The 26,584-nt window shown below is 67.4% G+C and overlaps 8 protein-coding genes across 8 annotated transcripts; 5 read left to right on the top strand and 3 right to left on the bottom strand.

The window, feature by feature from the left end:
• Positions 1–1,401: 1,401 nt before the first annotated feature.
• EMIHUDRAFT_102803 (hypothetical protein) lies at positions 1,402–3,777 on the top strand (the record flags this gene model as incomplete). Its single annotated transcript, XM_005769225.1, has 4 exons — positions 1,402–2,092; positions 2,424–2,630; positions 2,774–2,970; positions 3,475–3,777. The coding sequence occupies 4 exons, from the start codon at positions 1,402–1,404 to the stop codon at positions 3,775–3,777; spliced, it is 1,398 nt and encodes a 465-aa protein (XP_005769282.1).
• Positions 3,778–4,477: 700 nt separating this feature from the next.
• EMIHUDRAFT_210449 (hypothetical protein) lies at positions 4,478–4,807 on the bottom strand (the record flags this gene model as incomplete). The annotated part of the gene is made up of 1 exon (XM_005769224.1): positions 4,478–4,807. One exon carries the CDS (start codon positions 4,805–4,807, stop codon positions 4,478–4,480), a length of 330 nt encoding a protein of 109 aa, XP_005769281.1.
• A 1,163-nt stretch (positions 4,808–5,970) lies between these two features.
• Positions 5,971–6,928, bottom strand: EMIHUDRAFT_356035 (hypothetical protein; the record flags this gene model as incomplete). The annotated part of the gene is given in 2 exon segments (XM_005769223.1): positions 5,971–6,811; positions 6,829–6,928. A coding segment is annotated over 1 exon segment (395 nt), but the record flags the coding sequence as incomplete, so codon positions are not given.
• A 3,185-nt stretch (positions 6,929–10,113) lies between these two features.
• Positions 10,114–10,783, top strand: EMIHUDRAFT_210446 (hypothetical protein; the record flags this gene model as incomplete). Its single annotated transcript, XM_005769222.1, has 2 exons — positions 10,114–10,360; positions 10,503–10,783. 2 exons carry the CDS (start codon positions 10,114–10,116, stop codon positions 10,781–10,783), a joined length of 528 nt encoding a protein of 175 aa, XP_005769279.1.
• A 255-nt stretch (positions 10,784–11,038) lies between these two features.
• EMIHUDRAFT_436498 (hypothetical protein) lies at positions 11,039–14,812 on the top strand. The gene is made up of 7 exons (XM_005769221.1): positions 11,039–11,899; positions 11,970–12,064; positions 12,175–12,246; positions 12,323–12,491; positions 12,586–12,801; positions 12,908–13,050; positions 13,119–14,812. The coding sequence occupies exons 1-7, from the start codon at positions 11,053–11,055 to the stop codon at positions 14,691–14,693; spliced, it is 3,117 nt and encodes a 1,038-aa protein (XP_005769278.1). The 5' UTR covers positions 11,039–11,052; the 3' UTR covers positions 14,694–14,812.
• A 2,542-nt stretch (positions 14,813–17,354) lies between these two features.
• On the bottom strand, positions 17,355–21,947 carry EMIHUDRAFT_464280 (NAD(P)+ transhydrogenase/PNT). The gene is made up of 13 exons (XM_005769220.1): positions 21,415–21,947; positions 21,119–21,326; positions 21,006–21,045; positions 20,863–20,911; positions 20,587–20,792; positions 20,401–20,510; positions 20,264–20,316; positions 19,613–20,183; positions 19,333–19,488; positions 18,869–19,259; positions 18,441–18,835; positions 18,001–18,231; positions 17,355–17,874 (listed from the first exon to the last, which is right to left on the bottom strand). Exons 1-13 carry the CDS (start codon positions 21,906–21,908, stop codon positions 17,563–17,565), a joined length of 3,216 nt encoding a protein of 1,071 aa, XP_005769277.1. The 5' UTR covers positions 21,909–21,947; the 3' UTR covers positions 17,355–17,562.
• Positions 21,948–22,064: 117 nt separating this feature from the next.
• Positions 22,065–23,890, top strand: EMIHUDRAFT_436495 (hypothetical protein). The gene is made up of 4 exons (XM_005769219.1): positions 22,065–22,262; positions 22,363–22,762; positions 22,966–23,313; positions 23,445–23,890. Exons 1-4 carry the CDS (start codon positions 22,102–22,104, stop codon positions 23,733–23,735), a joined length of 1,200 nt encoding a protein of 399 aa, XP_005769276.1. The 5' UTR covers positions 22,065–22,101; the 3' UTR covers positions 23,736–23,890.
• Positions 23,891–24,124: 234 nt separating this feature from the next.
• On the top strand, positions 24,125–26,231 carry EMIHUDRAFT_427499 (pyridoxine biosynthesis protein). Its single transcript, XM_005769218.1, has 3 exons — positions 24,125–24,708; positions 24,781–25,360; positions 25,441–26,231. Exons 1-3 carry the CDS (start codon positions 24,145–24,147, stop codon positions 26,007–26,009), a joined length of 1,713 nt encoding a protein of 570 aa, XP_005769275.1. The 5' UTR covers positions 24,125–24,144; the 3' UTR covers positions 26,010–26,231.
• The last annotated feature ends 353 nt before the right edge of the window (positions 26,232–26,584 follow it).

The following is a 26,584-nucleotide window of genomic DNA, read 5'->3' as shown; positions in this document are numbered from 1 at the left end:
GGTCGCCACGACAAGGTGCTTTGAGGTTTGTTATACGCTCTGTCGACGAGACAAGACATGCTATGGATGGTGCTGGATGGCGTCAGCAACATTGACAAAGGATCAGCCCACCAGGGTCGGTTAGTGTTCACTAGCCCTTTGGGGTCACAGCCCCCCCCCCCCTCTGCCCCGATGCGACGATTTCTTTTGCTTGTTTTGTTTGTTGTTATTCTTTTTTTATTGACCTCGGGTGAGCTCGGGTGATCTCGGATGACCTCGGGTGATCTCGGGTGACCTCGGGTGATCTCGGGTGACCTCGGGTGACCTCGGGTGATCTCGGGTGGCCTCGGGTGAATAACCCCCCTCTTCTTGTTGTGCGCACCCCGGCATTGAGCGCGCCAGCTGCCACTCGAGGTCGTGAATAACAAAAGTTGTTGAGCACTTGAGCACTGGAAGACTGGATAGGAGCGGCCGCTCACTGCTCGGTACCCCCCCTGCACAACTAAGCTCATCCCTGCTGCTAGGGGGGGGGGTCTGACCCCCCCAGCAGCAGAGCACTCCTGCTGGGGGGGGGGGGGGGGGGGCCAACCCCCCCAACAACAAAACGCTGCTGCTCGGGGGGGGTCAGTCTTGGAGAACCCTGTCCACGCCTGAGGATTCTGCACTAGCGATTCTGCCACCCAAGACAGGATTCTGTATGCGGAGGCTCGAGAGGGATTCGTGTCCGTTTCTTCTGATTCTCACTCTCCTTTTCCGGTTCTTCCTACGCGATCTGATTCTGCCCGTCCCCTTTCCACGCACTCAGCCTCCGGGCAGGATTCCTCATCCAGCTTCCGTTTCTGCCTAATCGATCTGATTCTGTCCGCCCGATTCTCGCCTTATCAGATTCTGTCCCCCCCAAACACACCACCACCTACCTACCTATTGCGGGGCCCTCTGGGGCGGTCAAAACCGGACCTACCTACCTATTGCATAGGGTCTAACCGTGCGCACAGACCCCCTCTGGGTACTCGTGAACTAGCCGGGGCAGTCGGAGAAGGGGCAACTCCGTGCACTGACGGTCGGCCGTCAGAAACCACGCCTGCGTGGATCGCGTGACACCAATCCTCGCTACCCAACGCGGCCAAAGGATAGGTAGGTAGGTAGAAAGGTGAAGAACAGCCAGGCTCGGACTGGACACCAAAAAGGATATCAACCTCGTGAGAGTACCGGAGCTAAGAGGAGCCGGAACCCTGCGATGGGACTGGCCACTAACTCATGCCATTCATAACGTCCTCGAGCGACCCGCTCCGCTGCTGCGCACGCACCCGACTGCGAGCGGAGTGGCGGCCGCGCAGTTCGTGCCGTCCGATCGCCGCGGCCGCTCACGGACGGGCCGGCTCGTCCTCGCCTGCCGGCTACTCGCCGCCGCCGCCGCCGCCGATGCCGCCCGAGGTCGCCCAGCGCCTTAGCGAGGCGGTGTCGCTGGCGCAGGCGGGACAGCCCGACGCGGCGCGCGCGGTGTGCTCCGCGCTCGTGGAGCGTGGCGGTGGCTCGCGGCACCCGCAGCCTCACTTTGTGCTCGGCGTGCTGGCCAGTGCCGACGGCAACCACGTCGCCGCAGAGGCGCACTACCGGGCGGCGCTGTCGCTGGAGCCTTCGCACGCGGGCGCGCTGACCAACCTGGGCCAGTCGCTGCTCGCGACGGGCCGCGTCGCCGAGGCTGTGCCGCTGCTGCGCCGCGCAGCCTCCTTTGGCCCGCTCGAGGCGCGGCTCAACCTCGCGAGTGCCCTCGCCCGGGCGGGAGAGCACTCGGAGGCGGCCGAGGAGGCGGCACGCGCGGCGCAGCTCTCGCCCGGCAGCGCGACGGCGCTGACCGTGCTCGGCGATGTCGCGCTGCTCGGCGGCGACGCGAGTGGCGCCGCCGAGGCTGCGGCGCGCGCCATCACCGCGGCAGCGAGGTCGGACGCGGCTGGCCTGGCGGCGGCATGGGCCTTGCGCGCCGCGGCGCTCGCCGAGTCGGGCGACGCGATCGCGGCGCTGGAGGCGTGCGCGCAGTCGCTGCTGCTCGTGCCGGACCAGCCGCGCGCGCGAGCCTTGCGGCCGTCCCTCGCCGCTCCCGCACTGCGGTCCGGTCTCGCGCCTAAGCCAGGCGCCCGCCGCTGCTGCAGCACCCCCCTCCTCCTCCTCGACCCTCTCCCCGCCTCAAGCCTCCGCCTCTGCTCGAGCCTCTCCCACCCCCTCGAGCCTCTCCCACCCCCCCCGGCCCTCCCCCCTCCTCGGAGGCACCCTCGAGCCTCGCCCCCTCCCAAAGCCTCCGAGGCGCCTCCGGAGGCCGCCACCCCACGGCGGCCCCTCGCCGCCCGCACCCGCGAGCAGCCTTGCCTCCGCGAGCAGGGTGGCGTAGCAGCCTTCCCTCCGCGAGGCTGCCCGAGAGTCCCCGAGCTGATCCCTTCCGCGAGCAGGCGACGTCTTCATCGCAACGTTCCCAAAGTCCGGCGCCAGCAGAGCTGCTGCAGCTCGCCTGCCCACCTCGGAGCTGCCTCGGAGCCGTCTGACGGAGCTGCGTCTAGGCACCACCTGGCTGCAGCAGATCGTCTGCTGCCTCTTCGGCGAGCCGAACGCCCACGTGCAGACGCGCGTGCCTTGGGTCGAGGCGGCCGTCGCCACCGGTGCGCGGGCTCCCGCTCTGCCCTGCTCCGCCCCCTCCCCGCCCCCCTGCTCCGCCTCAGACCCCCCCCTCCCCCTTCTGACGCTCACCCCTCCCCGCTCCCACGCCACGCCCCGGCGGCCTACGCCCCGTCCCACCCGCCAGGCGCCTTCTCGCTGCGCCAGCTCGCCGCACTGCCACACGCGCGGCGTGCCTTCAAGACGCACGCGCCGCCAGAGGGCCTGCCCGTCGCCGGCTGCCTCGCCGGCGCCCCTCCGCCGGGCGTGGCGGTGGTGGTGGTGGTGCGGGACCCGCGCGACGTGGCGGTGTCTCTCTACCACCACTCGCGCGCCCTCAAGGCGGTCTCGTACCGGGGCAGCTGGGACGCCTTCCTCGAGGCATTCCTCGCGGGCAGCGCGCCGCTGCCGAGTGCGGCGCCCGACGCGCGGAGCCGGCGAGCAGAGGCGGACTGGTTCGAGACTAGCCGAGAGTAGCCGAGAGTAGCCGAGAGTAGCGCGGAGGCGGACTGGTTTGAGACTAGCAGAGAGTAGCCGAGATTAGCGCAGAGGCGGACTGGTTCGAGGGCACGAGCGCCTGGCGGTATGGCACAAGATCACGCACGTAGGTTCGAGCACACGCTCGCTTGGTGGCACGTGGCGCGCGCGTGTCCGGGGCAGGCAAGCTCCGAGCTCGCGCCGCTTGCGAGACCTCGAGATTCGCCTCGGACCCGCATCGGCGTGAGCAGGTGCTGCTGCTCCGCTACGAGGACTTGTGCGCCGACACACGGGCGCAGGCGGGGCCGGAGAGTAGGGCTGCTCGCACCGCCACCCTCCGGAGGCCTCAGCCCCGCCGTTGTCGAGGCGCAGGTGGCGCGCGTGGCCGGATTGCTCGGCGTGCAGCCCGACGGCGCCGCGCTCGACGCGGCGGTGCGCGCGTCGAGCTTCGAGGCGATGCGGCAGAGGCACGAGGCGACGGACGGCGCCGCGAGCCGGGCGATGCGGCACGAGGGCGAGGCGGGCCACTTCCGCCGCGGGTCGCCGGGTGGCTGGCGGGAGAAATTCACGCCCGAGCAGAGCCGCCGCTTCGACGCGGCGCTCCGCGAGAGGCTCGGCGGGAGTGGGCTTGAGGAGGAATTTTTCCCGCCGGTGACGACGGGGGTGGCGCGGTGAGAGTTCCTTTTGTGTGGGTCCTGGTGCGCCACATACGGCGGCAGGGATAAAAAAACCGATCACGCGGCCATCGAGCCGGTCGCGCCTTTCTCTTCCTCGGCACCACCCGCAGCGCCTCGCACCCCCAGCGGCGCAGCGCCGCCGCCGGCAGAGGGAAAGCAATGTGACACAGGGCGGCTGACAGGGGGGAGGAGAAGCCGGAGAAACAGCAAGAGGAGAAAAAGTGTCTTGAAGCCGAGCGGAAGGACATCTATGACGAGCACGGCAACTACAGGTTCACTCGAGGATGCACCGTCTTTGACGAGCAAGGCCGGCTACTCTTGTTCTGAGGGAGGGTGTAGAGGATGTAGAGTGTAGAGCGCTGTAGAGCTGTAGAGATGTAGAGCGCTGTAGAGCGCTGTAGAGCTGTAGAGCTCTACATCCGCCGCGTGACGAGGCGCCTCCGTTGTAGAGCGATGTAGAGCGCGATTTTGCTGTAGAGTTTGTTGTAGAGGCTCTACAGCCAAACCGCCGGGAAGGCAGTGACTCAAAGAGGTCGAGCCGCGCTAATGGGGTGTCTCCGAGCTTACTGGAGCTCTGATGGACAGCCCTGACTATCCCTGACACACAGAGAGTCACTCCGACGGCACACAACACCCTATAACTGCGTCATGACCAGCCTGCCATGTGTCGCCGGTGCCGCATTCGTCGCTGTGCTTCTTTAGCAGGCGGTGGACTGTCGGCTGCGAGGAAGGTCGCATTTGCGCGAGGCGAGGCGAGCATTGCTGCGCGTTGCATGCGCCATGACTCGCGCCAGCGCGTGCGGGAGCTCCTGGCTGAGCGTTGAGTCCAGGCGAGTTGCGCTGGCCACTATCGCTACGCCGAGCCGAGCTGACGCGCCGAGGCGCCGGCCAGTCGCAGCCGTGAGGCATGCCACAGCAGCAGAGGCACCTCCTACCCATTGGGCGGGCAGACAGAAGGCCAGGGCAGCACTGGCAAGTGCAACGCGCCTCATGTCGGAGAGCGACCGTGCCTCGTTCCCGCTTATCATGTAGAGTTTGTTGAGCACTTGAGCACTGGATAGGGTCGGTTCCGCATGGTACGGGACCCCTCGATCGTCTCGCCCACCCTCACTGGTGTGTTCATTGGGGGGGGTCATAACAAACACGGTACAGGATCGAGGTGCACGCTGCCTTTGTTGTAGAGATTTCACGTTGTAGAGCGCCTCTACATCGCTCTACAACGGAGGCGCCTCGTCACGCGGCGGATGTAGAGCTCTACAGCTCTACAGCGCTCTACAGCGCTCTACATCTCTACAGCTCTACAGCGCTCTACACTCTACATCCTCTACATACACCCTCACCCGGGACTCACCCCGAGAGCGAGACCCCACCCCGGGACGCGCCGGCTGCGGGTGAGGCCCCACCCCCGGGGCAATGAGGGGCAGGGGCGGGGCGGAGCTCCTCAGAGTGAGGCGCCCCGGGTGCCCCCACCCCCCCCACCCCGGCGGCACCCCGACCCGCCCATTCAGCTTTCACTTTCGTGCGGAGCGCGCCTTTCAGGGGGTAGAATTCTTAATCTTTTAGGCGTGGCGCTGGTGGGCCGGGGGCGCGCGGTAGCCGGTAGGCGTAGGTACGGGGCCGCGTGCGCGTGGGCTGTGGCCCGCCCGTGGTGCCCCTGCGCCCTGGCTGGGTCGGGCAGCGAGCTACCCCCCCGGGACAGCGCATCGCGAGTGAGGCCCCGGGGTGGGGCAGGTGAGGGAGGGGGCGGGGACGGCCGGGCGCCGGTGAGCCCCGGGTGAGGCCCGCCCCCCCCCCGTCCTCGGGCTACTGTGATAATGCATCTGACTATCCCGGATCCTGCTGAACAAGTTCCTCTTGTAGCTCGATCGGTCACACCGCCATCGCCGTCGGGGAGAGGGGGGACGACACTGCTTCGGCAGCGTGCACCTCGATCCGTTTGTTATGACCCCCCCCGATGAACACACCAGTGAGGGTGGGCGAGACGATCGAGGGGTGGGTCCCGTACCATGCGGAACCGACCCTATCCAGTGCTCAAGTGCTCAAGCACACCGGGGTTGTGTTTTTGTGTGAACTCAACCTCTCACAGGCCAGCGCACAGCGCCAGAGGAGGTATTTTCTTCTCAATAACAAGGCTGTGAAACCCCGAGTCGAACCCCCACACGCTCTCCGAAAGGGATTTTCTGCCCTGCCGCCTGTCGCGGCCCCGCCTGCCTCCCGGGGCCCGCCCGGCCGTGCCATCCGCCGCCAGACCGCCCGGCGGGTCCAACCCGAAGCGGGCGACCGGCCGTTCGCACCGCTCGGCCGGCGGGGCGAGCCCCGCGGCCCTCGATCGCTCGCCCCGGGACGTGGCCTGACCGGCCCACGCGCACGTCCTGGCCTCTACCGCCACTTTCGGCGGCGCAATTTGCGCCTTCATCGCTCTCTGGATCCTCCTGGCACCCATCGGACTCTTCCCGACGGTCGGCGGCGCCCACTCCGTGCACTTTGAGTCAGACTCGCTCTTCGGCAGGCACGCTCTTCGGCAAAAAGTCGCCGCCGGCTGTCCACGCCGAGCCAGCCAGTTGCCGGCTCGCACGGCAGCCTCTTCCTCTCGACCAGCCTCAACTTCGACACGGTCATCATTTTGTCGCTGCGTGCTCGTGGCGAGCCGGGCGGCGGTCAAAGTTTGCCCAGACGAGCGCCAGGCGATAGCAAGGTCTCTGTTCGCCCTGTGCATGTCAGGCCAGGCTGCAGTGGGGCACTACCATCGTGCTACGCTGTTGCAGCCTGACCTTTCCCACTGTGCACAGCCGCCAGAGCACCACCACCGCCCGGCATCGTGTCACGGCGAGCTCCTTCTGCACCCGTTCGCGAGGCTCTCGCGCTGGCACACTTCGGCCTTCCGCTGCTCGCGTTCGGCGAGCTCTTCTCCGCACTCCTGCCACGGTGCCGTCGCCACACACCTTCTGGCCGGCCTGAGCCATGCGGACTCGACCTCTCTCCCTCTCTGGAGCACGCCACGGGCCGCGACGGCTGTTGGCAGCCGGCCCGCGGCGTGAGCGGAGGCAGTTTGCCGGCACAGTCGAGCTGGAGTATCCGCTTCTTGATGCTTCTGCGGTCAAGCTCGACCTTATGTGACATGATATGCCACAATAATGCATGCTCTCACCCCTCAAAGTGTCGAAGTTTACCGGTGACTCTCCGGTGGCCCGATAGTACCGTGTGCCTTTCTTCAAACGAACGCGCTTCGAGGTTCGACAATCGCTAAGCTGCTTATGGGGCACCGCTGCGACTCCCTTGGGGATGCCTGAGGCCACCCCAAGCACTCCCCAAGCCTTGCGTGGACGATTTCAACCCTACTTTTTGTTCGTCTACGCACATTAGCAACTTTGTGCTCATGTCAATGCCACGCCAGCGCTAGCCCATTCAACCCCGCCCCATTGGGGGCGGGGCCCGTCAAGGGCCTCACTCTAGTAGTAATTAAGGAGCCAGGGTGGTCGGAGGGCACCCGGGTCGCCCCGGAGCGGCCCCGCGCGGGGAGGTGGGTGGAGACAAGTTTACTTGCCCCCCCCCCCCCCCCAAGCAAATCTTCAAGTTCGCTCACTGAGAGAGAGAGAGTTCTACCGGCGTCGACCGATTGACTGCGCAAAGGGTGATATAGGTTGTGCGGCGCAGGGCGCGGCTCGGGTGGGAGGAGGGGAGGGTGGCTCTAATAAAGTGAAATCAAAATGCTCATGGGGAATTTTTGAAGGATCTTTAGAGTTTAGTACGGGAGTCTTGAAAAAAAACCGTTTTGTTTACGACAAACGGCAAAACGCCAAACACGCAGACCAAAAGGCTAGGTAGGGATCCAATAGCGAAAAATTGGCGTCCTCGGCCCCGTATTATGTCCTGCATTCCGTTGGCGGCCGCTCTCACCGCCGCCGTGTCAGGAGCACCGGACAACTTGCGGTGGTGGCTTGGAGAACCGAATGGGGCGGACACCAGCGTTGCGCCCACCAACGCGCCTACGACCACCTTACAAGCTGTCGGTCAACCCCGCGGCGCCCACGCGCCGCGGGAGCTGCTCGAAATACCGGCGCCTCCCGCTCCTGCTGCGGTGGCCTCCTCATCGGCCGGGGTGACTCGCTCACCACCGGACTGCATTTTTGGCATCGAATCGTATCCTCCGGGGCGTTGCGAGCCGACCGGCGTTACTCGTCTTTACAAATGGATATACACCACGGATCACCTCACATGGGGCCCATCTGCCGGTGTGTGGCAGTGGATAGCAACTGGCGAAGAAAATGGGCCTCCGGATAATGGCATTGGCGAGTCAATGATAATTTGTCCAAACCCGGATAATGGCACTTGGGAGTCGGGGCGGTGTATGACAAAATGGATAATGGCAACCCCCTCTCCTCCAATTTGTACAGAACCGCCCTGTCCAAATGATTGTAGGGGCGGTGGATATGGTTTTGTCGGCCACGCAGAGGAGACGTGTGATGTGCCACTGCCGCCTCCACCCCCCCCCTCCCCCCCACCCCCATTACCTCCGCCCCCTCCCTGGGCCGCCTGCAACCCCTGGGCCGAAGGAGAAACATCGGGCTGCTGCAAGCAATACGGGCCCTGTCCTGAGGGAATCGGCGACTGTGATGACGACGTGGACTGCATAGGCGAACTTGTCTGCGTTACTGACGTGGGGAAAGAGTTTCATTACGAGAACGGAATGTAGACGTCTGCTTACCTGCGCCTTCCCCACCCCCGCCGATCCGTCTCCACTTTGCTATCTTCCATCGCAGTCTCTCCCTCTGCGACATGGGGGGTCGTCCCCGTCGTTGGGTGTCCCGCTGCCCGCCCCCCCCTTGGTCCTCCCCCTCCTCGTCCGCCTCGCCGGTCTGTCCGCCCTTATCCCCTTCCTTCTCTAGGCGCAACTTGTCCTGCGCCTCTTTTATCACTGCCTTGGCATGGTCCGTGAGCGCCTGTGTCATCGCCTTCAGCCTCTCTGCCGGTGTCTCGCCTTGGCGCGGTTGCATCGCGCCGTCGTAGGCTTCCTGTACGGTCTTCGTGAACGCCTCCTCGGCGTCTCGGTCCAACTTCCGGCTGACTCCCTTCGGTCGGTATTCCCGCTCTCCTTCTGGGTCGTCTGCCCCATAGTATTCGACCGCCACAATCTCATGGTCTTTCCCGCATACTCCTGGCATGATGTGTACGCGCCCCATCACATTTGCTAGCGCCGGGGTGACTATCCAGTTGTCAATTTGCGTGCCCGCCCGGTACGTTGCGTCATTCGCCATCGCTCTCAGGTCTCGCCCCACTTCGGTCAGCATGCTGTTGAACATCTTGTCTGAGAGGGTCCGCTCCTTTTTGCCTCTGCTTCGTAGGAAGGCCTCCGTCTCGGCGTTGAAGTCTCCACCGATCATGTACTCCCCGTCGATTTTGTCTAGCTCGTCCCTTAGGCTCTCCCACGCGTCTTGCGCTGGGTCCTTTGTTTCTGTGTCGTCCGTTCCTCCTCTCGCCGCCACCGTTATCTTAGCCCGTCCCCTCACTGGCATGTAGACTCCTATCTGTGTCCACTCCAGTCCGCTTGCCGCGTCCTCCATCTCCACTTTCACGACGCGACCTCTCACCACCTCTTCCATGGACACCTCACCCTTCCCGTCTCTCTTTGCTTGCAGGTGGTCTGGGTCCCACACAATCAACACCCCCGCTTTGAGCGCGCGCGAGGCCGGGTCATTGTAGGCTGGGGTCCCGCACGCCTCTATCCCCATCGTCTCTAGGTACTCTATCACTTCGCGCATTTCCTTCTCGCCTAGGTGCGTATCCGCCAGCGTGGCGAGCCACACCCCTCCCTCCTTGATGTATCTGATGATCTCCACCAACTTCTTTGTTGCCTCCCGTCCCGTGTTGCGGATCGGTGCGCCTCCCCCCTCTTTTAGTTCCCGGATTTCCTCCATCGCCCCCTCTATGCTCTCGAGGCCCCCGCCGCAGACGTTTAGGGTGGCGAAATGGGCTTGTCCGTGCGCCTTCTTCCGTGGCGCCTTTTTCTGCGCACCCTTGCTCATTCCGTTTCCGTGGAGTGCCTTCATGAGTGCATTCCACTCGGCGATGGGTATGTGCCATGTGTAGGCCGCGGGTATTCCCAGGTGTGCCAGGTCCTCATCTAAGAGGGGCCTCATCCCCAGCCGTTGTGCTCGCGCGTCCGCCCTCTCGAGCGGGCTGGAGGCGGATTCGACTGCGGGTACCCCGTAGAAGTCCAGGTCTGGGTCGAGCTTCCCTCGCCCCTTCCGCCGCACATTCCGTCGGTGTCGCTTCCACGCCCACACCCTTCTCTTTTTTGCGCGGATCGGGAGGGCGGCGATCTCTGCACCCGTCCATGCTTCGCGTCCCCTTGGCGCTGGGCGCCGCCTCCCGCGTTTTCTTTTTCGGGCGCGCCGTCTGGCTTTTTCGCTTCTTTTCTCTCTGTGCGGGGGGTCCTCTGGTTTTGCGCGACCGGGGCTGTGAGGCGCCTCTGGCTCTGCAGCTGGTGGTGCTGGTGGTGCTGCTCCATGTGCTGCTCCTGTCTCTATGTCACCGTGTCGTGGGGCCGACGTGCGCGGTGGCCTTCCTCGGCCCATCCTCACGTGACGCACGGCGAGGGCGACACTCGCCACGGTTGCGAGCGCCCACCCTATCCACCACCTCACTCCACACAGAGGCGCCAGCGATGACAGCAAACAATTAAATAAAATCCACCGTATATGAGGCGGTGAGTCTCCGTCGCAGCGGATTTCGACATCCGTCGTGTCGCGTGCGTTCGCTTCCCTCCTACGCGTCGGCTGGTCCCTGGTTCGGGACCCTGGGGGGGAGGGGGGGGCCTCCTCGGCCTCCTCGGCAGCCTCGGCAGCCTCGACAGCCTCGACAGCCTCGACTGCTTGACGCACGCGACTCGCGCGGCACCCGTCGTTTTGCTCGCCGGGCGGCCCCCACGCCGCCCCGTCTCGCGCGTCCTCGCGTGCTCGGGCCTCGGCGGGCAGCGCCTCGGCTGGTGCTCTCCTTCTCGCTGAAGGTGCTGCTGTTTTGCGCTCATTGTGTGGCTGCGCGGTTCGTTGCTCCCGGGGACCAGAGACCGGTGGTGACCCACCGGTTCGGTACGACCCGCAGCCTACTCCTACTACCGCGCGCGCGCACGCGCGGGCCGCCGCGGGCACGGGCGGGGCGAGCGAGCGCACCATTGTCTCGGTTGGTCGTACGGCGCCTCAACGAGAGGAGTGCCCAGTGTTGTGCGAGGGAGCTGCTAAAATTCTTTTATCATGGCCCCCCTTGCCGGCTAGCAATGCGGACACCAGCAGCATCGTCCCTCTGGCTGCTCGCCGCCCTCTGCGGCGCGCGGGCCGACGTTGTCCGTACGTACGGCTACTGCCCCGAGGTCTCCGCCGCCCAGTTTGACCGCGGCTTCGCAGCGTGTGCGCGGCTCTCACTAAACTACACGCGAGGTGACGTATTACCGCTCGATAACTCGGTGGAGACCACAGTGACAAACGCGGCGGCGACGGCGGACTGCGGGCTGGCGCTGCCCAGCCTTGGCTCCAGCCCCGCGAACCTCTCGTGCTACATCCAGGTCTCCATTGCGCCCTATGTTGATGTTGCGGAGCGCAACCTCCGCTTCTACGAGTGCGTCGACGAGGCGGAGGATCCGCGGCCGGCGCGGTTCGAGAGCGAGATGATCGCGGCGATCATCGTGATCGGCCTCATCTTCCTCCTCCCGAACGCCTGGCTCGCCCTCGTCTGGCTCTCTCGTCCGCGAGCGGAGAGCGGCGTGGCGCCGGCGCCGGCCGGGCCCGCCGCAGAAGGCTTCTCGCTCGCCGAGGCGTCGACGGCGAGCGCGGCGTCCTTCGAGAGCTCGGACGAGCCGGCCGAGCGCGTCAAGCGCGTCTACCTCTCCTTCTCCGACATACACTACTCCGTCAAGCTCAACGCATCTGCCCGCGCGCGCGCAAAGGCTGCGCTGCCAAAGGGCAAGGGCAAGCGGCCGCTGCACTGGGACCAAAAGCACGTGCTGCGCGGCGTGTCGGGCGTCTTCGCGCCGGGGTCGCTCTCGGCCATCATGGGGCCCTCCGGCTGCGGCAAGTCCACCCTCCTCGACGTGCTCGCCGACCGGAAGAAAGGGGGCGAGATCGCCGGCGGCTTGCGCAAGCCGCCGCCGCCGCCGAGCCGGGCCGTGTGTCTCTTCACAGCTCGGTGCGCCGATAGGCGAGGTGCTGCTCAACGGGAAGCGGCGCGACGCGTACTTCAAGCGCGTCTCCGCGTACGTGATGCAGTTCGACGCGCTCTTCGAGACGCTCACTGCGCGCGACCCTTCCCGGGCCCTTCCCAGACCCTTCCCCGACCCTTCCCCGACCCTTCTCGGGCTCTTCTCGGACCCTTCTCGGACCCTTCCCTCTTGGCCCTCCTGCAGGTGCGCGAGATGCTCGCATACACCGCCGAACTCCGCCTGACGGGTGGCGGAGAGACCAGCCGCGTGCGGGAGGCGGCAGCGCGGCTCTCTCGCGGCCTTCTCTGGCGGCACCTCCCCAGCCCCACCCCCCGCCCCCACCCCCCTCCAGGCGGCTGTCGAGAGAGTGATCCGCGACCTCGACCTGACCAAGGTGGCGGACACGCGGATCGGAGGCGCCACCCGGCGAGGCATCTCGGGCGGGCAGGCGCGGCGCGTCACCGTCGGGGTCGAGCTCGTCACGTCTCCGTCCGTCCTCTTCCTCGACGAGCCGACCACAGGCGCCCGCGAGCCCTCTCCTCTCCCTCTCCTCTCTCGCCGCCCGCCCCCGGACACGCGTCGCACGCACATGCCCCCCGCTCGCACGTCGGCCAGGCCTCGACGCCTACTCTTCGCTGCTGCTCGTGCGCGCGCTGCGCCGACTCGCCGACTCCGGCCGCACCGTCCTCTGCACCATCCACCAGCCGCGAGCCGACATCTTCGCGCTCTTCGACACGCTCCTGCTGATGGCCGCCGGCAAGGCCGCCTACTTCGGGCCCACAGCCTCCATCGGAGCCTACCTTGGCTCGCTCGGCATCCGGCTGCCGTCTGGTGCGGAATACCCGCCCCCCCCCAACCACACCACACCACACCACACCACACCTCACCTCACCTCACCTCACCACGCACCGACTCCCCCCCCCCCCCCCCTCCCCAGGCACCAACCCGGCTGACTTTGTCGTCGACCTCACCTACGCCAAGGAGCCAGGCCCGCAGGCGGCCTCCGCCCCGTCGCGCCCCGGCCGCTTCAGCAAGCGCTTCAGCCTGTCGGGCACGTCCAAGCGGCTGAGCACCTCCGAGGTGTGAACAGCGTCTCTTCACACCTCTAGCTGTGAACAGGCACGTCCAAGCGGCTGAGCACCTCCGAGGTGGACGCCGCCGTCGCCGAGCAGTCGTGGCGGCGCGAGCGGTCCGCCTCCCTCTCGGAGCGACTCGTCCTTGAGGCGCTCTCAAGACGCATGAGCTCTGCCTCGCCGCGCGCCCGCATCTCCCCCATCGTCTCCGCCAGCAACTCGCCCGCGCCCGCCGCCTTCGCCGCGCCGCCCGACTCGCCGCCCGAGCCGCCTCGCCTAGAGGACGCTCCGCGCCGCTCTTCGTCCGACATGAGCCCCCACTTGGCGGTGATCAAGGGCGGGGCCAAGAGCCCGAGGCGCTCCTCCGCCTCCGAGAAGCGCCCCTCCGCCCTCCTCTCGCCCGCCCTCCTCGCGCCCCCCCTCGCCGAGGGCCTCTCCGCCGGAAGCTCCACCTCCTCGGCCGGAGGCTCCACCGTCGACTCGCTCGTCGACTCGTGGGCGAACTCCGACGCCAACGCGGCGCTCGTGCGCACGTGCGAGCAGCTCGCGCAGAGAACGCTGCCCGGCCTCCCCCCGCCCGTCGACGAGGCCTTCGCGGAGGTGTCGCGCGCGACGGGCGCCGGCCGCTCGCGCCGGACGCGGCTGCTCGAGGGCTTGCTCGCGAGCAAGACAAAGGCGCGCTCGATCCCGGCGCAGATTGCGATTCTGACGCGGCGCGCCTACCTCAAGGGGGTGCGCGACCGCGACTTTTGGTACCGCATGCTCTTCATCCCGCTACTGCAGTTTGCCTTTTACGCGATCCTCTTTGTGTGGACCCGCTCCTCGGGCGGCGGGATGGCGCCGTATGACGGGTGGACGCCCGAGGACGACGAGTACATCACCGTCCTCCACCTCATCTCGGCGAAGCGGTCCTTCCTCTACCAGACGCTCACCGCGGCGGTCATCACCGAGACGGCCGTCCTCGCCGAGTGCTACACCGAGCAGCGCGCCTTCCGGCGCGAGCACGCGGCGGGCGGGTACTCGGCCGCGGCGTACCACCTGCAGTGGGCCTTCCGGCTGATGGCGCAGGCGCTCTGGAAGGCGGTCCTCTTCGGGTCGGTGGTGTACTGGGCGCCGTACCAGTTCGCGCCCACGGCCGAGGCCTTCTTCTACTTCATCGCCGTCTTCGCGCTGCTCTCGAGCACGGGCTCCGCCTTCTCGCTGCTGATGATCTCCTTCATCCCTGACCCCGAGGGCGCCGGCACCGCCCACAACGCGATCGTCTCGGTGCTGCTGCAGTTCTCGGGCTTCTACCTGCCGGCGTGCCTCATGCCGCCCGTGGTCAACATCCCGTACGTCATCTCGTTTGGCAAGTTCGCCTTCGAGGGGCTGCTCCAGAACGAGTTTGGCGACCAGCCCTACGGCTCGCGCTGGTCGTACTACGGCTATCAATCGATGGATCCGGTGCTCTCCAAGTGGACCAACCTCCTCGCCCTCGGCCTCTACCCCTTCGTCTTCCACGCCCTCGCCTTTGTCTTCACCTTTCTGCACACGCGGCCGCGCTCCTTTTGGACGCGGTTCGACTCGGAGGCGAAGCGGGCCGAGCGCGTCGCGCGAGCGCGCCTTGAGCCGCCGCCCGGGTCGAGCGCTCCCCCAACGCAGCAGCTGTGACCTCCTATCTCCCGGCGGACGCCGGTTGCGAACGAGATGCGCGTCGTGCGTGTGTGTTTTGTGCGCGTGTGCGTGTCCGCCCAATTAAAGTATAAAGAAAAATGAAACAGAGGCTTAGGAATACACAAAGAACCCTGCACGGAGCATGTGGGTTCATGTGGCACGGAGAGATCGCACGGGCGGGCGCGGGGCGGGGACCTGAGTTCCTTTTTAAAGCCGTACCTCCACGATCTCACAGTAGATGTGTCCGTTTTTATTTATTTATTTATTTCCCACCAGGTCACAGCGTACAGTTTGCCGTCCAGCACCGCCACAGCGTGATCATGCCGCGCCTCTGCCCCATCGGCGCCACCGCCTCCCATGCACGAGGTCCAACGCCGGGTCGTACCGCTCCACCGAGCTGAGGGCGCCGCCGCCGAGGCTGCCGCCCACAGCATAGACCTTGCCTTCGAGCACCGTCATGTCGTGATACGCGCGCGCCTCCGCCATCGGCGCCACCGCCTCCCATACGTTTGTCGGCGGGTCGTACCGCTCCGCCGAGCTGAGGGAGCCGTCGTTGGGGTTGGTGCCACCCACAGCATAAAGCTTGCCGTCGAGCACCGCTACCGTGAGCTCGTCTCGAGCCGTCGCCATCGGCGCCACAGCCTCCCATGCTTTCGAAGCCAGGTCGTAGTACCGATCGACCGAGATGGAAGGTGCTTCGTCAGCCTCATTCGCTCTGCCCACCGCGTAGAGCTTGCCGTCGAGCACCGCCGTGCCGACAAACCTTCCTGCACCTTGTTTTCCAATCCCGTCCCACAACTCTTGAATTCTAGATCCTGTGTGCTGTGAGAGAGAGTTGCGTTGTTTAAATTCTAGATCTAGGCTCGAACGAAACGCGCAACTTGTCACACGTGTGTTGGTTGGATGTTCGCTGTCGCCATGTAGGAGCGCTCGGGCAGTGGTTCGCGGCCGATATGCTGCCCCGTGCGAATTGCAATCTCAGCGCGCCAGACTTCGTCCCCAACCCGCCGGCCGGCCCGATTGACAGCTGGATCGTCGACGCCCTCGCCGACCGCATGCCCACGCGCCCCCGCCCCCCCTCCAACCATCGCCTCTTTTACTTGCCAAACGCCTCGTACTGGACCATGCGGAAATTGGTGGCGCGGCACCAGTTCGGCAGTGACTGCTCGCGTCTGCTCGTGCTGCATGATGATGCGGTGGGCGCTGGCCTTGGGTGGACGCTGCGGATGACCGTCTACTTGCTGGCGCTCGCCATGTCACAAAACCGCACTCTGGTGGAGGCACCGGCAAGCAACACATCGGACCATCGACGCGGCTGGCGGTGGTGCACGGCGAAGCCGGGGACGCTGCAGTGCTTTTTCCGCCCGTGGACGCACTGCCAGCCGCCACGTAATTCCTCGCCACCCGCCGAGGCGTGCAGAACATCACAGGCTTGCGACAGGAGGCCTATGGCGCACGTCTCAATGCAAGACTTCCTCAAGAGGAACTCGTGGTACGGGCTGCGTCGTTATGTCAAAGTGCACCACTCGCGCGCCTTCATCGATGTGCTGTGGCGCCCGCGACCTTGGCTCGAGGCGCACATTGAGTGTGCGGAGAGGGCCTGCGCCTTCGGCCCAGACCCCTATCTGGTGGTGAGCAAATCGCGGAGAGGTGGCGGAGAGGTGGCCGAGAAGCTCACATCGTCCGGCTTGCAACAGGTGCACATGAGAGACTCGCCGGAAAAGACTCGTGAGCGAGGACGTATGCCAAGTATGGACGACTATGCACTATGCATCCTTAATGGAAGCAAGATTGGCGCCAAATGGGCCAGGTGCGTCCACTGCCACGCCTCCCGACATTTCGTCGCTGACCCACGCCATCCCCCTCGTCCGATCTGTGCGCGCAGGCCGTCCTACCCAATCCTCTGGCAGACAGCGAATCCGACGCTACTCGCCGAGGCGATCTCATGGTCCGTGGCACAGCGGCGCCGCTTCTGCCACACAAACAACAGCCGATCGCGTGGCGACGTCTGGGGTGGCATCAACCTTGGCCTCGTGGACGAGGCGGCGCTCACGGGGATGGTCAACGGCTTGCTTGGCCGGCGTGCGAGCGGGGTGCTATCCTCCGGCAGATCAATGTGGACCGGCTTTCTCACGATGGGCCGCCCCCGTGTCGAACTCCAGTTTCCGGAGGGATGCGTGCAGCGACGCGATGCGCGAGGCTACGCCTAGATGCGCAGATTCTTGCGGCGCGCGCGGCACTCCGAGTGCGGAAGGCCACATCTGGCTGGCTGGTGGCGACAGAGACTATACTTGTCATAGCGACGGTTGAAAAAATCAAGAGGGGCTGGGCTGCTGTGGTGAGCTAACTGGGAAACTGCCAACACGACACCTATCGGTGCTCCCTCGCCGCAAGCAGGGAGGTAAAGGGTGGTAGGGCGAAGACAGTAATGCGCGCTCTTCTTGCGAGAGCCCCTCTCCCCGCCGCCACCTGCGACGCCGGCGGGGCAAGAGTTTGAAGAGAGGACAGAGAGCCCGCGAGTCCCCGACTCGCGCTTTTGCGGTTTCAAATGTTTCCGCCGGCGCGCGGCCGCGACCCGCGTCTTTTTCGCGTGCCACCACTCTCGCGCGTCGCGGGCACGCTTCATGGGGTCTGCTGAAGCTCTTGAACACGGTGTCTGTGTCAAACCGAGTTTTTGTCGCACAGAACCCAGAAGGCCCAGGACGGGATCTCTAGTCGGTAGTCGCGGCCGCCGCCGTATCTCTCCGCTCTCTCGCCGCTACCATACCGTCGGGCGTCGCGTAACGATCTCCTCCCAGACCTCTGCCGCTCTGCGGCACGCCACTCGCGGGCCGCATGCCTCTACCCTCCCTGCGCCCCAACCTTTCTACGCGAGTGCGGCGTTGAGCGCGTCGCAGGAGGCCTTTGCGTCGCCGAGGAGCATGTCGGTGTTTTCATTGTAGAAGACGGGGTTGTCGCAGCCCGCGTAGCCGACCGAGCCCATGGAGCGCTTGAGCACGCAGACATTGCCAGCCTCCCACACGCGAATAACGGGCATGCCGGCGATGGCCGAGCCGGGGTCGTCCTCCGCGTCCGAGTTGACGGTGTCGCTCGCGCCGATGACGAGGACGACGTCGGTCTCCGGCAGCTCGTCGTTGATCTCCTCCATCTCGAGCACGATGTCGTACGGCACGCCCGCCTGCGAAGGCGGCGCAAAAGGGCGGTGCGCTGGCAGCCCTCGCCCCACTCCCCGCGGTCTCCTCGCCCCCTGCCCCTCTCCCCGCGGTCCCCCCTCCCCCCTCTCTGCGATCGCTCCCTCGCGCACCTCGGCGAGCAGCACGTTGAGCTGGCCCGGCATCCGGCCAGCGACGGGGTGGATGGCGAACTGCGCCTTGACGCCGCGCGCGCGCAGCTTGCTCGCGATCTCGGCGACCGCGTACTGCGCCTTGGCCACCGCGAGGCCGTACCCTGGCACGACGACCACGCTCTTGGCCGACAGCAGCCGCTCGGCGAGCGCGTCCGCACTCGTCTCGGTGTGCGGCGCGTAGCTCTTCACCTGTCGGGGCGGGCGCCGCGAAGACGTGTCGTGGACGTGTCGTGGACGTGTCGCGGGGCGTGTTGTGTTGTGTGGGACGGTGTCGTGGACGTGCCGTGTGGTGTCGTGTGGTACGTGTTGCGGGGGAGGTGTCTGTCCCCGGTGCGCGGCTCGCAGCGCCTCGCCTCGCACGAGCCGCCCTCGTTTGTCTTGAGCGGCTTGAAAAGCACGGAGCCGATGTCGCGGTTCATCGCGACGCACATGTCCTGCGTGAGGAGCGCGCCCGAAAAGCCGATGAGCGCGCCGACCGTCGTGAGCAGCGTCGACGAGAGCATGAAGCCCTCGGCGCAGAGCGCCCACCCCGACGCCGAGTTGAGGCAAGTGATGACGACGGGGACGTCGGCGCCGCCGATGGCGAGGGTGGCGTGCGCGCCGACGAAGAGCGAGGCGGCGGTGCACGCGGCGAGCGCCGCGCGGCCGACGGCGAGGGTTGGGGAGCGCATCATCCGCGCGGCCGCCCAGAGCGAGACGGCGCTGAGCAGCGCGTTGACGAGGTTGCGCTTGGGCAGTGAGACGGGCGCAGAGCCGAGGGCGCCGTTGAGCTTGCCGAATGCAACGAGCGAGCCTGGCGGAGGGGAGGGAGGACGGGGAGGGAAACCGGGGAGGGCTGGGCGGCGGGGAGGGGCGGGGCCCGCCTCCCCGGCGAAGCGCGCGCCCGTTGTTGTGATTGCGCCAAGGTAGGTTGCGGCGACGATCGCGCCGATCGAGACGGGCGTGAGGAGGCCGAGCGGAGCGAGGTGCAAAAACTCGCCCACAGCGGTGGCGACCGCGGCGGCGCCCACGAGCGAGTGGAAGCCGGCGACGGTCTGCGGCAGCTCGGTCGGCCCGACGCGCGAGGCGATCGCGAGGCCGGAGCCGGCGCCGGCGGCGGCGATGCCTCCCACGCCGGCCAGCCCCGCGGCGGTGGCCCCGGCGAGCCACTGCGAGCAGACGGTCGAGGCGACGCCGAACGCGACGCCGGCGACGCCGAGGGTGTTGCCGAGCCGCGCCTGTGGGACGCGTCGTGGACGTGTCATAGACGCGTCGTTGGGCGTGTCATGCACGCGTCTCGCCGAGCCGCGCCGTCTTCTGCTTGCCCAGCCCGGCGACCGCCGCGATGCAGAGCACGCCCGACGCGAGGCCGGCGACGCCGACGCCGCCGGTGCGGCCGGTGGCGCTGAGGGCGGCGAGCCCGGCGAGGAAGAGGCCGGTCGGCGCGCCGTACAGCGAAAAGTACTCCTGCGCGCGCCGGGTGCGGGATCCCGTGGGGGGGGGCGAGCGCGCAAGCCGCGCGAGCCGGGGTCCCGACAGAGCCCCATGTGTAACACTATGTGATCAACGTGCTTCGCCCATCTGTGGGTACTGCTGCTGCTGCTGCTGCGACGCGAGCGAGCGGGGCTGGCGGCGGAAGAGGCGCCTTGGGGTCGTCCGGCCGTCGGAAGAGGCCGAGCATCTTCCTCGTGACGAGGAAGCCGCCCGCGATGTTGACGGACGAGACGAGCAGCGCAAAGGCGCCGAGCAGCTGCGACGCGCCGCGTGGCCGCGCCGCCAGCGCGGGGAGGAGCATGATGCCTCCGACGGCGGTCATGCCCGAGATGGCGTTGGTGACCGACATGAGCGGCGAGTGCAGCGCGGGCGGCACGCCGAGCACGGCCTGGAAGCCGGCGAGGCCGGCGAGCGAGAAGGTCGTCAGCATCGCCGCCAGCTTCGGGTCGGGCGAGAGGCCGGCGGCGAGGAGGCAGCCCCCGAGGACGGAGAGGCGGGTCGCGTCGCGTGCGTACTTGCGCCACTCGGGAGGCGGCGCCTCGGCCGCCGCCTCGTCCTTCTGCGCCGGCGGCGGCGCGGGGGCGACGTACGCCTCGGGCTCGCGCGTCGCGCCGGCCTGCACGAGCAGCATGCCCTGCACCGCGTCGTCCTCGAGGTCGATCTCGTACCTGCGCGCGGGGGGAGAGGAGGCAGGTGAGCGGCGCCGCCTGACAGCGGCGCGGCGTCGTCCGAGCGGCATGTCTCGCACTCGCCCTGCCGGCCTGTCGTCTGAGGCCCGACCGAGAGGAGGAACTTGGCCACCTGCGTCCGGGGCAGACGTCGGGGCGGCGGGGGCGGAGGGGCAGGAGGAGGGGGCGGAGCGGGGCGGTGCGGGCGGGGCCGCACGTTGTTCCCGAACAAGTTGCTGCTCGTGGTCGGCAGGCGCGACTCGAGGTCGGTGTAGCCCAGGATTGTCACGCCGTTCGGCGTGCTCGTCGCCGAGTCCTTGACGGTGCCTAATCACTCGCGAGGACGCGGTTTGAATGGCCGACGCCCCCACCGCCGGAGCTGCGCAGAGAAGGGGGGGGACGCCCTCCACGTTGCCGCCGTTCTGCGCGGCGAGGTCGACGATCACCGAGCCGCGCCGCATCCTCGCCACCGTCTCCGCCTTGACGAGCGTGGGCGCCGGCCGGTTCGGGATCAGCGCCGTCGTGATGACGATGTCGGCGTCGGCGACCGCCTCGGTGAGCATCGCCTGCTCGGCCGCCTTGTACCCGTCGCTCATCTCCTTCGCGTACCTGCCGGGGCGTGTCGTGGACGTGTCGTGGACGTGTCGCGCCATGCGCGCCCCACCGAGTGATTACGGACCCGCCGCCGCCGTCGCCGTCCTCCTCGTACTCGACGCTCAGGAAGCTGCCTACCCGGGCCCCGCACCGCCAGACACACGTTATCGGCGTATCCTGCGGACCCCCCCCCCCCCCCCCCCTCGCCGCTGCAGGGAGGCGGTTCGCCTCCGAGCGACTCGACCTGCTCGCGCACCACCGGACGCACCTGCTCGGGACGTGTCACGGACGCGTCGCGGACGGGCGCCGCTCTCGACCTGCGCGCACGAGGCCGGACGCACGTCGTACGCAGAGACGAGCGCACCGAGGTTCTTGGCCGTCTGCACCGCCGCGAGGCCGGCGACGCCGCAGCCGAGCACGAGCACCTTGGCGGGCGGAACCTTGCCCGCGGCCGTCATCTGGCCGGCGAAGAAGCGGCCGAAGGCGTGCGAGGCCTCAACCACCGCGCGGTAGCCGGCGATGTTGGTCTGCGAGGAGAGGGTGTCGTACCTGCAGGAGGGGCGCAGGCGCGGGTGGCCGGCGGCGTGTGCGTGCGTGTGCGTGTGCAGTCGCGAGCGGTTGATCGGGCGCTGCACACGTCTGCCCGCGCGAGAGCAGGCGCGGGATCATGTCGAGGGCAAAGACGGTGGCGCCCTGACCGGCGAGCTGCGCGACCAGCTCCGTGTTCTTGGACGGGTTGATTTGCGCGAGCAGCGTGCGGTCGCCGACCAGCTTGGCCTCCTCGCGCGTCGGCGGATTGATTTTCGTGACGAAGTGAGCACCCCACGCCTCCTCCCGCGATGCGACTGTGGCGCCAGCCTCGACGTACGCGTCGTCACCGAATAGGCTGTCCGCGCCTGCGCCCTGCTCCACCACCACACGAAAGCCCTTCTTCACGAGCAGGGCCACCGACTCGGGCGACTGCGCTACCCTGCGTTCGCGCTCCTTCCGCTCCTTCACCACGCCGACGGTGAGCTGCTCATAAGGCGTGCCCGCCACGACGCGAGCGCGCAGCGCCGGCCTCGCCGCGAAAAGAGGTGGCGGCCGCGGCGCGAAGCAGACCGTCGATGCAAGAAGCGCGCCGTAGGCCATGGCGGTGGTGGTGTGCCCAGACTCGCCAGACCTCTCTCCTCGCACAACCGAATTGCGTCACGTTAATTTGGTCTCACCCTTCACAGCTGTTGAGCGTTGTCAGAGGTGTGTTTCGAGACCCATACAGTTTGGTTTTCTCTTTCTCGCCTGGGTGCACTCGGGTGCCTCTCTCGACACCTCTCCATTCATTGCGATGCTCGCGCTCCTCGCCAGCGGCTCCACCGCCCTCACAGTCGGCGTCGCGCCCTCTACGGCCCGCTCGACGAGGGCCGTCAGCCAGCCAGCCATGAGCAGCAGCGACAGATGCGCCGTGTGGGTCGTCGGCTGCGGCGTGCCGAAGCGAGGCATGGGCTGGTGAGCAGTGCAGCCTCCTCCCTCGCCGCCTCTCCTCGGCAGCCTGCGAGCAGCCTCGTATCGGCAGCCTGCGAGCAGCCTCGCGCCGCCCGCGCCGCAGGTACCACGCCAAGCAGGTAATTGAGGGCGACGTGCCCAACGCGGCGGTCACCGCGGTCGTCGAGCCGTGGTTCTTGGGTGCGGGTGCCGACAGCCCTCCGGGCAAGGCGTTTGCGGAGTGGGCTGAGGCGATGAAGGAGAAGGGCGTGGCCTTCTGCGACTCGGTCGACGCCGTCCCGGTCGCCGAGGGCGAGCGCACCCTCGCTCTCATCTCCGGCCGCACCGCCGACAACCCGCGGCTGCTCAAAGAGGTGATCGAGAAGGGGTGCACCGCCGTCTACCTCGAGAAGCCGGGCGCGCCGACCGTCAAGGAGCTGGAGGAGATGCGCGCGTACGCAAGCTCGAAGGGCGTGCCCGTCTTCATGGGGTACAACAAGAACGTCACCCCCTACGTCCGCAAGGCTCGCCGCCCTCCCGCGCCCTCCTCCCGCCCGGCCGCCGCCTCCGGCTCTCTCGCCCCGCTCTCTCCATCGCCGCACGGAGCCGCCCGCCGCCCTCCCGCCGCCCGGCCGCCGCCTCCGGCTCTCGCCCCTCGCACCGCCGCCAGGTTGCCGCTCCCTCGCCGCCTCGCGCCGCCTGTCCCCGACGCGCCGCCGCACCGCAGGCGCTGGAGGAGGCGAAGAAGCGGCCGGGCTCGACGACGACGTACATCCACAACAACGCCTACACCGAGGCGGAGCTGCCCGAGTGCTTCGAGCGCAACGCCGAGGGCCTCCTCAAGAACATGGCCATCCACGAGCTCGCGCTGCTCGCGACGTACTGGGGCGTGACTGTCGACACGATCGAGTCGGTGACGCCGGACGCCGACTTCTCGCGCTGCCTCACGCTCAAGGGGCCGTCGGGCGAGACCTTCACCGACTTCTCCAAGGCGGGCTTCACCATCGCCACAAAGGAGGGGCAGCAGATCACCCTCCTCATCGACCGCTGCGGCTCAGACGCGGGCGGCAACTCGGTGCACACCCCGCCACCCCCTACCGCCCCTTGCCGCCCTGCCGCCCCCCCCCGCACCCCCCCTGCCGCGCCCTCCCCCCACGCCCCCCTCTCTCCCTCCGACGCGTCTCCCGCCCGGCGCTGCCGCCGCAGGTGGCCATCGTCTCGCAGGACGGCGGCGAGGTGTTCCGCTCCGAGACGCCGGACGAGGAGCTCATCCAGACGGTCGAGGCGGCGGCCAAGGCGGATCCCGACATGATGCCGTACTTCTTCCTCCAGTCGGACGACTACCAGGTCCTCAAGGAGCTCACGACGAGCCACGTGCTGCAGGGCAAGCCGGGGGCGCCCGAGGGCATCGCGACGCTCGACGTGGCCATCGACGCGCTCAAGCTCGCCGAGTACCTCACGCCGACGCTGCAGGAGGCGCTCGCCGTCGCAAAGTAGTCTAGAGCCCGGCAAATGTGGCGGGTCTGTCTGTGCGTATGATATAGCCGAGAAACGAGAGGGTCGGATGGAGGTGTCGTGTTGGAGCTGAGCCTGTGAGGCAGCATGTCCATGGACCATGCAGCATGCTACTGGATCACTTGATTTTGCCCGTGCTCTGAAAATCTCTCTCTCTCTCTCTCTCTCTCTCTCTCTCTCTCTCTCTCTCTCTCTCTCTCTCTCTCTCTCTCTCTCTCTCTCTCTCTCTCTCTCTCTCTCTCTCTTCCGTGCTTCATGTACGATTGACCCCCTCGCTGACATGGTCGCCGCCCTAGAGGCGGGGACGCCGCTGACCGCCGTTCGAGGAATTTGCTGGGAACGGAGTCGTCACGTGCTGCCGAAGGTCGTAGCAGCCAGCCCCCGCTCTCCGATGCTGGTGGCAGCTCTCGCCGTCTCGGGCGTCCTCGTCGGCCCGGCGGCGCGTCCCGCCGCGCCGCGCTCGGCGCCGCACGCGCTCTCCATGGCGGCGGCGGGCGAGTCCTTCTCTGTCGGCGTGCTCGCGCTCCAGGGCGGCTTCAAGGAGCACCTCTCCGCCGTCGAGCGGCAGGCGGGCGTCACGGGTGTGGAGGTCCGCACGCCGGCCGACCTCGCCTCCGTGGACGCGCTGATCCTGCCCGGCGGCGAGTCCACCGCCCAGGGCCACTGCATTGTCGAGGCCTCCATGCTCAAGCCTCTGCAGGAGTTTGCTGCGTCCAAGCCAGTGTGGGGCGTCTGTGCCGGCATGATCCTGCTGGCCGACGGCCTCAAGCAGTCTGAGCCGCAGGCCCTCGTCGGCGGCCTCCACGCCACCATCGAGCGCAATGCCTTTGGCCGCCAGATCGACTCGCGCTTCCGCTCAATGTCGCTGCAGGGCTCCGCCGCCGCTGCGGGCGTCTCCGAGGCGGCCTACTTCATCCGTGCGCCGGCGGTGGCCGAGTGCGGCGAGGGCGTCGAGGCGGCCCGAACCGCGGCCTCTCCCTCCCCGCTCCCCGCCAAACCTCACCCTCACCCCGCCCGCCTCCCGCAGGTGCTCGCCACCCTCCCCGACGGCGAGACGGCGGTCGCCGTGAGGCAAGACAACCTGCTCGCCACGTGCTTCCACCCCGAGATCTCGGGCGACGACTCGTGGCTCCGCTTCTTCCTCTCGACCGTCGCGGGCCGCGACCTCGACGAGGCGGAGCCGCACCCCGACCTCACCACCGTCGCTCCGTGGCAGCCGCTCCCGCGGCCGGACAGCGCGGTCGACACCGCCGTCAAGCGCGCGTTCGCCGTCTTCCAGCAGGGTGGCGTCATCATGGACGTGGTGGACGGGGAGCAGGCCCGGATCGCGGAGGAGGCGGGCGCCGTCGCCGTGATGGCCCTCGAGCGCATCCCCGCCGACATCAAGCGCGACGGCGGCGTCGCGCGCTCCTCCGACCCCGCGATGATCCAGGACGTCATGAGCTCGACCTCGCTTCCCGTGATGGCAAAGTCGCGGATAGGGCACTTTTACGAGGCGCGCCTGCTCGAGGCGCTCGGGGTGGACTGCATCGACGAGTCCGAGGTCCTCACCGCCGCCGACGAGACGCATCACATCGACAAGCGCGACTTCGCCATTCCGTTCGTTTGTGGCGCGCCGCGGCCCGGCGAGAGGGGGACGCCTCTCACAGAGAGGCCTTCGCTGAGCCGGCTCACACACCGCCCGTAGGCGCGCAGGACCTGGGCGAGGCGCTGCGCCGCATCGCCGAGGGGGCGGCGATGATCCGCCTCAAGGGCAACGCGGGCACGGGCAACGTGATTCAGGCTGTCCGCCACGCGCGCGACGTCTACTCGCAGATCCGCCAGCTCCGCTCCCTCCGCCCGGACGAGGTCTTCGGCTTTGCCAAGGAGCACCGCGTGCCGGTGGAGCTGGTCGAGCAGGTGCGCGACGCGGGGCGGCTGCCCGTCGTCACCTTCGCGGCGGGCGGGCTCGCCACGCCGGCCGACGTGGGGCTGCTCATGGAGCTCGGCGTGGACGGCGTCTTTGTCGGCTCGGGCATCTTCAAGGGCGAGAACCCCGCCAAGCGGGCCGCCGCGATGGTCAAGGCGTGCGCGCACTACAAGGACCCCGCGGTGGTGGTCGAGGCGTCGACCAACCTCGGCAAGGCGATGGTCGGCCTGCTCGAGCACGAGGACCCCGCCTCGGTCGCACACCTCGACGACCTCGGGCTGGAGGGCCGCGTGCTGCGCACCGCGGAGAACGCGATCGGCGGCATCGACCGCTCCGTCGCCGCCTGAGCGCGCCTCGCGCCTCGCGAGCGGCAACTCGCCCTCTCTCGAACCCCTCTCACTCGCCCGTGAGGCCACGCAAGCGCGGCTAGACCTTCGCGGCGCACCAGAGCCGCAGGAGCACGAGGGGCGCCACTTCAGCGCCTCAAGGTGACCGTTGTATGTAAGTGCCGGCCAGGGCTGGCACGTGGGAGTGCCACCCACAATCTCGTTATGATTGTACACCTTTTTTTTATGCGCTGCGCGCTACGGTAGAGAGACGCAGCACCCAGTACACGCCCACAATAGTCAATAGCACATTTTGATCTTCATATACTCGTTGTGTGCGCGGGGCGCGCCCCAATGATGTGTGAGTGTCTTATATTTGTTTGGTATTGAGAAGCTCTAAGTGGATTCCGCTCAGCCCGCGAAGGCAAGCGAATCGAACAAGGCTCGATGCTATCGATGGTAGAGAAGCGATGACAAGTCATGCGCCTCAGCACCGCGCGCGCTGTGGAGGTGAAGCCCTACTCCAATTTGGGACTTCGGCCTCCCAAACGGCCGTAGCACGACGCTGGCCCCGAGGTGCGCGCTGGGGTGCCGCT

Source organism: Emiliania huxleyi (genome assembly GCF_000372725.1).
Source record: "Emiliania huxleyi CCMP1516 unplaced genomic scaffold EMIHUscaffold_43, whole genome shotgun sequence".
Lineage (NCBI taxonomy): Eukaryota > Haptophyta > Isochrysidales > Noelaerhabdaceae > Emiliania > Emiliania huxleyi.
This window is presented reverse-complemented; position numbering and strand designations above follow the sequence as displayed.

Coding starts and splice junctions, on each gene's coding strand:
- EMIHUDRAFT_427499 (XM_005769218.1), top strand. CDS start 24,145: ATGCTGGTGGCAGCTCTCGCCGTCTCGGGCGTCCTCGTCGGCCCGGCG. Junction 24,709..24,780: donor AGTGCGGCGAGGGCGTCGAG/GCGGCCCGAACC, acceptor CGCCTCCCGCAG/GTGCTCGCCACCCTCCCCGA. Junction 25,361..25,440: donor CTTCGCCATTCCGTTCGTTT/GTGGCGCGCCGC, acceptor CACCGCCCGTAG/GCGCGCAGGACCTGGGCGAG.
- EMIHUDRAFT_436495 (XM_005769219.1), top strand. CDS start 22,102: ATGCTCGCGCTCCTCGCCAGCGGCTCCACCGCCCTCACAGTCGGCGTC. Junction 22,263..22,362: donor CCGAAGCGAGGCATGGGCTG/GTGAGCAGTGCA, acceptor CCCGCGCCGCAG/GTACCACGCCAAGCAGGTAA. Junction 22,763..22,965: donor TCACCCCCTACGTCCGCAAG/GCTCGCCGCCCT, acceptor GCCGCACCGCAG/GCGCTGGAGGAGGCGAAGAA.
- EMIHUDRAFT_464280 (XM_005769220.1), bottom strand. CDS start 21,908: ATGGCCTACGGCGCGCTTCTTGCATCGACGGTCTGCTTCGCGCCGCGG. Junction 20,317..20,400: donor GCAACTTGTTCGGGAACAAC/GTGCGGCCCCGC, acceptor CCCCGGACGCAG/GTGGCCAAGTTCCTCCTCTC. Junction 17,875..18,000: donor TCAACGTGCTGCTCGCCGAG/GTGCGCGAGGGA, acceptor CCGCCTTCGCAG/GCGGGCGTGCCGTACGACAT.
- EMIHUDRAFT_436498 (XM_005769221.1), top strand. CDS start 11,053: ATGCGGACACCAGCAGCATCGTCCCTCTGGCTGCTCGCCGCCCTCTGC. Junction 12,247..12,322: donor AGACCAGCCGCGTGCGGGAG/GCGGCAGCGCGG, acceptor ACCCCCCTCCAG/GCGGCTGTCGAGAGAGTGAT. Junction 12,492..12,585: donor CCTCGACGAGCCGACCACAG/GCGCCCGCGAGC, acceptor CACGTCGGCCAG/GCCTCGACGCCTACTCTTCG.